The 9,614-nt window shown below is 35.3% G+C and overlaps 1 protein-coding gene across 1 annotated transcript; it reads right to left on the bottom strand.

Annotated features, from left to right (window-relative positions):
- Nucleotides 1–1,605: 1,605 nt before the first annotated feature.
- LOC140808789 (mitogen-activated protein kinase 9-like) lies at nt 1,606–8,419 on the bottom strand. Its single transcript, XM_073166049.1, has 11 exons — nt 7,977–8,419; nt 6,794–7,202; nt 6,564–6,691; nt 6,407–6,466; nt 6,131–6,280; nt 5,828–5,983; nt 5,618–5,755; nt 5,448–5,524; nt 3,841–3,942; nt 2,455–2,695; nt 1,606–2,035 (listed from the first exon to the last, which is right to left on the bottom strand). The coding sequence occupies exons 1-11, from the start codon at nt 8,241–8,243 to the stop codon at nt 1,964–1,966; spliced, it is 1,800 nt and encodes a 599-aa protein (XP_073022150.1). The 5' UTR covers nt 8,244–8,419; the 3' UTR covers nt 1,606–1,963.
- Nucleotides 8,420–9,614: the final 1,195 nt, after the last annotated feature.

Here is a 9,614-nt window from a genome sequence, read left to right as displayed (position 1 = left end):
AAAAAAAAAAATCAGAAAGGAAACAATGAAGGGCCCAAAGAAATGTGGATTAAGAATAAAACCTCCTTGTCTGAGAGATACTTCAGCGGCCAGTTCGAAAATATTAAGTCTAAAGATGGTTCTGAGAAGTTCAGTTCCGGGGAAGTCACATCAGCACACATAAACTTGACATTCTTATGATGCCCGTTTATGCTTTCATTCTATAAACAAATAATTAACAAACTTACTTCCTATATAACTAAGAAAATATTTGAAAGTAGAACTACTAAAATAAAAAAAATTGCATAAGGTTACATGCCTTTTTCACGACACTTTCAATGAAATCAAGCGCAACAAGTTGGCCAGCCTTGTCCGCTAACTCACCAGTGAAACGGCCAATACCAGCACCCAATTCCAGAACTGATTTTCCCTCATATCGTGGAAGAGAGAAAGTACCTGATAAGAATTACAAGCAAGATGAGATTGGAAATACAGTGTCCTAATCCAACAGAAAAGCACGACAACCCAACTTACAGGCACTCAGATGAGTTTGTAATTAGCAAGATTAGATTAAACATAATCTTTTGGAAGGAAGAATCTGTAGTTTATATGTGAATTGATATGGTATAACATAAAATCGAGAAAAATTACCTTAGCTGAAAAATCAACTTTCAGGTTTGCATTTCAGAACTGATCATAAACATAAGAAAGCTTGATAATTACACAGCATAAGAGGCAAATATAAATGATATCATGCGGATCACTCCACATGGCAAAGCTCCATTTGGTGGCATGCTCAAAGTTTTTGGCTTTGTCGCAGAAGATTAAATATTAACACATGAATTAATAAATTTATATTCACCCAATATTTCTTTCAAATAATCCAACAATAAGCCAATGAGCTAAAAATGGTATCAACTCGGATATCCTTTAGAAAAAGGAAGAAAAACAAATAAAAAGATTGTGACTTTGAACTATGCTGCTTCAAAACCCAAGCACATAAAAGGTAACCTCAAAAGACCAATTTATGACTGAAAAGAGTTCGCTTGAAATAGTAAATCATAAAAACAAACTTCATAAATTTGTTGTGTGTCCATCCCCCTGATACAAAAACAAACGGCATTGCAAAATCTAATCCATAAACTAATCATACGCATTTTATAAAATGTATCAAATGAGAGTTGAACTTCCAAAAAATACATCAAACCTCTGGTCTCTCTTCTTTGTCAATATCAGAAATTTATGGATCAAGGTAGAGTCTGAATCTTGAACATAGAATCTCATCTCAAGAATTTTGGTATTGAATCGCGTTTCAAATTTATGGATCAAGGTAAAGTCTGAGTCTTGAACATAAAATCTCATGTCAAACTTGTGAACCAAGGTAGAATTTGAATCTGAGATCGGTCGAGATTTGGGAAGACAGGTGTAAACCGCTTTTGTTTTATTAAAATCATCTATGTATATTTTATTTTATACGTCGTCTTTTATAATTGAGACGATCATGAATTTAAAAAACTAAAAAAAATTACGAGGTCTTGCAATATTTAGCATCACATGAATGATAAACGTTACATGTTTTATGTCACCTCAGAACATTAATGTTTTCATAATAAACAACAAACGTCAAGAGTAAAGAAATATATATTACAAGCTTTTATGCAAGCAATATCATCACCAAAATCCCAGAACTAAATTAATTCTATAACCTTTACTCAGATGATCTTAAGTGGCGCAGTATCTTCTTCTCAAATCACTGTATCCAAATATTTAATTTTGAATATGTATGTTTTCCTGCCTAAACTACAAATTGTCAGCACCCATTGTTGCAACAACAACATTCACCCTGATGTTAATATCCATCTGAAACAAAGCAAGTACTTTCAAGGGCTAATGTCAGAATCTTGTAGATCCATGTTTCGGGGCGGAAAAACGACAAACAGCAATGCACAACCGTCTTTCAGAAGGTAGAATACGACTACAGATATCAAGCATGGAGAGCAGCAACTTTCTCGGACAACCCATCAATCTCTTCGCTTTGCTCTGTAATCGGCTCTCCCTATCAAAAAATAAAAAGGCTGCTAACGCAAACATATAATGCATACAAAATGTGTAATCTGCATGCAACATTTTGTTTAAATTTGTGGATTCTGATGCCGTGCATTTCGACTTATTTTCACATGCCAATGTTCTCTAAGAAGAGAAGTACAGCCCCATCAAAGAAACTTAAGCATTTCCTCGAGTTATTTTATCTTGTAGCAGGAAAAAGAAACATGGAAACCATTATTGAAATGCCTAAATTCATCAAGAATTCGGGGAAAAGAGGTTCCCATTTCAATATCCTGCTGAGCTACGAAATTTGTTAATGCTTCAGACCAACACAAGAAATCCTCTATGAAATGCTTCATGTACGCCTATTTCATTCTAATTAATTAATCATAACGGAAATAATAGGGTAGATGAGAGCTTGAAAATTACCTCTGTCTCTCTTTTGTCCCTAGACCCTATACATTTAGATGCACTGATACTAGCACTCTTTAACAGGCTTCGAGCACTGTAATTTGCTTTGTTCTGGCCATTTTGAGCAACTCCATTTACATTTACTGGTCCTTCATCTTCCCTTGGAGGACTGTGAAGTGTTGTAGCCACAGAAGCGGAGGTTCTCTTTTCAAAATTGTTAACTTCAACACCGTCATCTTTGGGTGCAGGGACACGCTCTCTGAAGACATGGTCAAAAATCCATAAGCATGTTAGATACAAGTAGACATATAGCATGACAAACAAGAAAAAAATGCCAATCAAATTGTGTTACATGGCAAAATCAATGGTTTGACCATTGTCATTGTAATGGTCCATTTCATAACGGAACTTGACCGAGGATGGTGAGAGTAAAAAGGACGAATCAATCAAAACTAGTTTCATAGCATATTTGTTAACATATTATGCATCGACTTGAAAATATACGGAACTATCGATGAATTTCCTGAGAAAAGGGAGGGGGTAAAAGGTAGCACACGATTAGAAACATATTCTATAAAACTGTTAGTTATCATATTTTTTGCATGTAAGAAAAAACAAGTCAAAAGAAAATATCTTCCTCGATATTTTTGGTCAAGGTTTTTTCCACACCTTTGACGTGATGGGTCACTGTAAAACTCAACATCAAATATTTACTAGTTTCTATAACATTAAAATCTCGGAACTACCACAAATTTTCACTATCATTTGTGACCATGTTTAATAAAAACCTTCTTGAGACGGGACAAACACAACAAAAATATATCATAAAAATGATGTGTGACATTTAGTTTGAGACAGGGCACTAACAACAAAAAATATATCATAAAAGTTATGTGAGTCACAACAAAAAATATATCATAAAAGTTATGTGAGTCACGTAGTTTGGTACGTTGAGTCAATATTTTGACTTTGAAAAAGGATGACTGCATGTACTTGGCACAACCACTAAACCTGTTCCCGCCATTTTAAAATTAAAGTTACATTTCAATAAAAACAGAAATAAGTAACGAGGGCAACATATTAGAATTTATCATTCATTATCAAAACTTGTAAATACATAGTTTATAGGCAAAACCATCATCTTTGCTAACAAATGGAACTATTAAAGATTCTATAGTGAGTCGAATTTACAGGACTATATTTATATTACATTTTCCACCATATTATATCATGTCAACTGCCAAAGAACCAATTATCTAACTGCATATAAATAGAAAGCTACAAGCATTTTTTTTACCGGAATGGATGGGAGCATGAAAGAAACTAAAATGTTCAATATGTTTTATAAGACATGTATCACCTGTAAGGATGGTATTTATATTTAATTACCAATAACCTACATACCTCGGTAATGAAGCATGTTGTCGTAGGAGAGGAGAGCCTTTTTCACCTTTTCCAAAATGTTCCTCAAGATGGGCAAACTGCCTCTTGAACCGATCAATACCACTGAGGAATATTAAACAGAAAATGAACCTCATCAAGGATCTCATTGTACAAATATGCGAAACACCACACTCAATTTCCACAATACCAATCAAAAGAAAACGGTTCATGCCCCAATCTTACAAGCAAACTATCCGTAACCCATTCTGTGAACAGAAAAAGGTTAGAAAGAGGGGGTTTTTGTTTATCTGATATAAATATATCAAGTAGACTTGTTTAATTGTTTTATTACATATTATATAATTACATTCAACCATTACGATGATACCAACCAGGAAAGTTCCTGGTGGACCTCCAGAGGTGTGTCTCCATCTAACCACACACAAAAGCTTGCAGCGATAGGATAGACTACCTTCCCAAATCATGACCTTACAGATATAGAGTGCATGCCTAGTTGGCAAGATGAGCAATTAATGGAAGCGGACATCGAGCTAGAGACGTGCTTATCATTTAGCCCAATGCTGTGTTATCCCTGGAGCTCGTTTAGTAAAAGCAAAATCTTTAGTGATATTCAAAATTCACCGTTAGACAGACTATAATCGACTCTCATCTCCTTTTAACAGGCAATAGAAAGCAATGTAAAAATTGCATCACATATTCACAAGGGGATTAAATGTTATGAATTGCCATATTCTATAATACAAATGTTAAAAAATTTGGCAATTGAAACCCCATTGAGCACCTCCCAAGGTCAACTCAATTTATTCATGATTTCATCAAGCTTTCTGATGTTAGCGGAGCAGAACACAGAAATGAGAGATATTCGTTGCTAGTGCGACAAATGAGATATCCAGAAAGTACAACAACAATCAGGCCACTCGATCGTATAAAAATAAGTTCAACCGACCCGAATAAAGTATGAAAGGAACAATATCCCAAATGAGAAAAAGATCCCCAAACATACTGAGCATGCATCTTTAATAAAAAAAATAATTGATAGTTGATGACTCTCACCATTTGCAAGCTCTTCTAAGTAGAGTAAATAAACAGAGAAAGAAAAAAACTAAGATGGAGAACTAGTCAAAAGAGGAAGAAAGAACAAAATTTCTAAATTGTGTTACATTTGAGGGGAAATGCATTGACAGATATTTCAACAGGTATGCAAGCTTGAGGTAAAACTGTCCTTTTGTAAGAAAGATGTTTTCAATAATTTTAGTATTTATTTATTTTTTGCCAAACATTAACATAACAGCACATTTGTGAAGATGTACTCATAAAGACAAATTCCTGGGGAGCAAATTTGTCCCAGATTTCATTATAGAGACAGGTTCCTGGGGAAGCAATGGTGACTATAAGCTAAACCACGGAGGGTCTGTGACTAATTTACCCTCAGCACCTTTTCCATCTATTAATGCTAAGGCAACTATGGCATTGTGTTGCATCTGCTTGACAGATGTCAGGGAGGCATTAGAAATCATATGCCAAACCTTAGGTAATATACATTTGATATACTTCATAGAAACTTCTAGCCAAAAAAGAAATCATTCAAAATCCAGGACTGGCCAAACCTTGGGTACATAAAGCCACTAGTCTGATCTCCACCACGTAGATATTCCTGAAGCATCTGAGGGTGATACTCTAGAATCTGTTTGCTTAAGATAAAAGTACTCAAGATTAGTACGAGTTTATATGTACAAATAATGTAATCAGAAAGCTTGTACTATGTTGGAAGGCGTACCTCTCGATAAATTAACTCTCTAACATCATCTTTTGTTAACTTTCTCCTTTCAAACTCAAACTCGAGCTTTGATATGGGTTGAGTTGATGGCTCACGGTCAACATTTGCCAACCCACGAAAATAAGGATCAGCCAATGCCTACAAACGTAAAGGTTATGAGGCACAGTAAAGACTTGGATACAAAAACCAAGAGGAGGCCATTGAAATTACTTCTTCAGCACTTGGTCTATCTTTAGGATCAAAAGCAATGAGCCGTTCCAGTAAGCGCAGGGCTAAAGGATCAACATTGGGATATTTCTGCTCAAATGGTACAGGCTGTTTCTTTCGCATATTATTGAGATATCTCCTTGCCTTTTCATTTCTGATCTGCCATTTTAATTTCAACGAAACTATATTACAGAAATAATTCCACAATGGCAAACACCAAATAGTTTAACAAACAATGATATTTTCAGAAATATGGATTATAAAATAAAGAAAAGAAAACAACTTATCACATAACCAAAATCTAACCCTTGAAATAGATTCAGGAGGAGGAGTGCCAAGCAAATCTGTTATCAAATCTAATTGGTGGACCACATTTTTTCCAGGGAACAATGGCTTTCCAGAAAGCATCTCAGCAAATATGCATCCAATACTCCAAATATCAATAGCTGGTGTGTACTGCAGACAAGAAAGTTACACAATCATTGAAGGTTGTGAGCACAAATTCATGTTACTAACACAAATAACCTGTCAATTATGAAGGAAAATATATTCATTGGGACATGAGCAAAAATATCTGCTTACTTTGGAAAAAAATGAACCACATAGCTCAGGTGCTCTATACCACCGAGTTGCAACATAGTCCTTCAAGAAAACAAAAATAACAAGGTTAGGATAGGAAGCACTATATCAGTATATCTCGATTAATATGATGAGATATTTTCATCAGAATCAAACTTACAGTCCAGAATATAGCTGATGGGGCATCATTAAATGAGACACGGGCTAGACCAAAATCACAAATCTTCAACTTGCAGTCAGCGTTTGCAAGTATATTCTTAGGCTTTAGATCTCGGTGAAACACATTTGCTGTACAAAAAAATACATATCAATTACATGGAAGGAAGTTCCTTACATAGTTGTCGAATTTAGAGAAAAGGAGCTTTTTGAGTAAGTTTAGAAGCTATCAACCTGTGTGAGTATACTTTAAGCCACGTAGGAGTTGGTATAGGAAAAATTGATAATGCTCTGGAGTTAAATCATCATTTGCCTTAATTACTTGGTGAAGGTCAGATTCCATTAGTTCAAAAACAACATAAATATCTTGAAATTCTCTCCGAGAGGGGGGGAGCATTATATGCTTTATTTCAACAATATCTGGATGATGAAGCAGCCGAAGGAGCTTGATTTCTCTGAGGATTCGAGTAGCATCAGAAACGTGCTCAAATACATCATTTATCTTTTTAATCGCAACTTTTTCTCCAGCATGGCTGTCGATAGCAGAAGCTACAACACCATAACTACCTTTGCCTATAACTTCTTGAACCTGATATCTACTTGCCTCACCATACTCTGTGAAGAAATCTTTTTCCAGTGCACTCTGCCAAAAATAAAAATAAAAACAAGCGCACAATAAAGATGACAATCAGAAGCTGACATGCACGCTTACTTTTAGCTTATAACTACTTTTACAAATGAAAATTTGAAAAATGAAAAAAAAATGAAATTATGATTAAACATCTAGGTCCGTATCCCGAAAATTCAAGATCTATTCCAATCCATCGCAGAAAAAAACAGTGAAAGTTTTGTACACCAAGCTTCATAGAGTGTGACAGGAAATTTGGTTGATGCAAGTTCCATTTTTACAGGGCACATCAATGAATAACAGGACACTGATATGAAAATTTCCTTTCTCCTATCTTTCTTGGAATTTCAAGAAAATATTTTCAAATTTTCATATATAATCAGAACAGACAGCCGGGAAAAAAGGGTGGCAGGCTACAGAAAACAAAAAAAAAATATATTTAGTCTTTTTCTCAAAATGCAAGTATGATCCCAAACTATTTAAAAATCAGCATCCTTGCCTTCCCTTATACCCTATTTCAATTCTTGGGTGCACCCCCGCCAACATAAGCGACGATCAACTGTAATAATTCGGACAAAACAAAACTGCAAAAAACCAAAGTCGACAAGCGTTATGCAAATCACATAATAATACGTTCAACCCTCTCAAAACCAAGAACCCATCAACCAAGACACAGAAAACACCAGATTAATCACTGCAATAAAAAATATCCAAAAACATACATGCAGATCTAAGCCATTAAATCTCACGAAGCAAAATAATAAGGTCCGCAAAAGGGGAAAAAACAACCTTTTTCTGGGGATCCATAGATGAAGTGGCAAGAAGGTAATAAACCCTCTTAGGAACTTTGATTCGATCAAGTCCTGAGATATCAAATTCTTGAATAACATTAATCCCTTCTTCTTGTTTTTGTTTTTCTATAGTATCGTTCGGAGCAACTGCATGCGGGTTTCTCTCATAGTTGCTAATCTTGGAAGAAGAATGAGAAGAGACGGATGATGAGCGACGCTGAAACAAGTTACGAAATCCATCCACAAATGCCCCACCACCTCCCATATAACTAACTGTAAACAGCACCAAAGAAACAAATCCACTACTTCAGTTCCCCTTGTTTCTCGATTCGATTCTTGATTCTATTCCATTCACCCTCAGCAATGCCCGCGGTCTCTCTCTCTCTCTCTCTCTCTCTCTCTCTCTCTCTCTCTCTCTGCGAGTGGCTGTTTTTGGGGGGCGCGTGCGGCTGCTTTTCACAGCTTCCAATGGAGGGCTGTATTTATTACTACAATTTTTTTTATTACCAAACACTTTGAAACCGATTGCACTGTGCGATAAGTTTCATTTCTTACTGAGTCTGAGAGTGGAGACGTAAACAAATCATGCTAGGAGTAGAATGAAAAATTGAACATGTTTTGAATTTTTTTAACCCAAATCAAACTCAAATTATTTTGATACCATAGTTTTATTTGGTACGATAGCTTATGATCGTCCACAAATTTTAATATTTCATTAATATAATTAATTATATTTTGATTTTCGAATAATTTGCGTATATATTTAAAGATATATTCAAGTACGACTGTCGAACGAACCAACTCATGTCGCCTAACGGTACAGGTTGATTCATGGTTTGCCGGAACGGCCGTGATTTGATCGGGACTACCGTTCCAAAGTTTCGGGGTGGGTAGGTTTATTGCTTGTATCGGCGTTTTGTATACCGAAAACGGGAATATAACGGCGGAAAACTGGGATATAACGGTGGAACGGAACCGGAACGCAATTTGCGACAATTTTGTTTTGAACCGTCGCTACTAGCGACCGTTTTATGTATGTAGCGACGGTTTTTATTAAACCGTCGCCGATGTAATAAAACTGTCGCTATAGTTAGTGATGGTTTAATAAAAACCGTCGCTAAATTTAGCGACGAGTTTTCATAAAACCGTTGTAAATTCGAATCAGCGACGGATTTAATAATGCACGTATCTTTGCTTTCTAGTACAAATAATGCAATTGTAGGTCTTATTGCACGTCGTATCTTTGCTTTGTAGTACAAATAATGCAATTTTGAGCACATGCATTGTTTGGATAAAACCGTCGTCAAATTAAATTTCTTATTTATATCAAATAATCTATTTAAATGATATTTATTTTAATTTTGATATTTTTAAATATTTTCAAAATTTTTAATTTTTATATATTTATAACATTTTTTTTAAATATCCGTTCCGCGACCGTTCCGCGAAATTTTATTGTAACTACAACGATAGCCTCCGTTACGATCTCCACGACCGTGACAACGAACTATGGGCTGATCCGTCAAAAACCTGTAAAAATCCTCAACCTTTATTCAAGGTGGGTTAAGAGGTAGATGGACTGGCCTGCAGGTCGGCCCATGAAAAATAAAAATAAATAAATAAATCATTATAATAA

This window comes from Primulina eburnea, chromosome 13, assembly GCF_022965805.1.
Source record: "Primulina eburnea isolate SZY01 chromosome 13, ASM2296580v1, whole genome shotgun sequence".
NCBI classification, from domain to species: domain Eukaryota; kingdom Viridiplantae; phylum Streptophyta; class Magnoliopsida; order Lamiales; family Gesneriaceae; genus Primulina; species Primulina eburnea.
Note: the sequence above shows the minus strand (reverse complement) of the source record. Positions and strands in the feature narration are given on the sequence as shown.

Bases quoted from the DNA above. Each gene is read 5' to 3' on its own strand.
- LOC140808789 (XM_073166049.1), bottom strand. From the start codon at position 8,243: ATGGGAGGTGGTGGGGCATTTGTGGATGGATTTCGTAACTTGTTTCAG. The intron at 5,756-5,827 runs GTAATTTCAATG...TTACGTTTGTAG, and splicing joins ATAGACCAAGTGCTGAAGAA to GCATTGGCTGATCCTTATTT. The intron at 2,696-3,840 runs GTATGTAGGTTA...CCATGTCTTCAG, and splicing joins CAACATGCTTCATTACCGAG to AGAGCGTGTCCCTGCACCCA.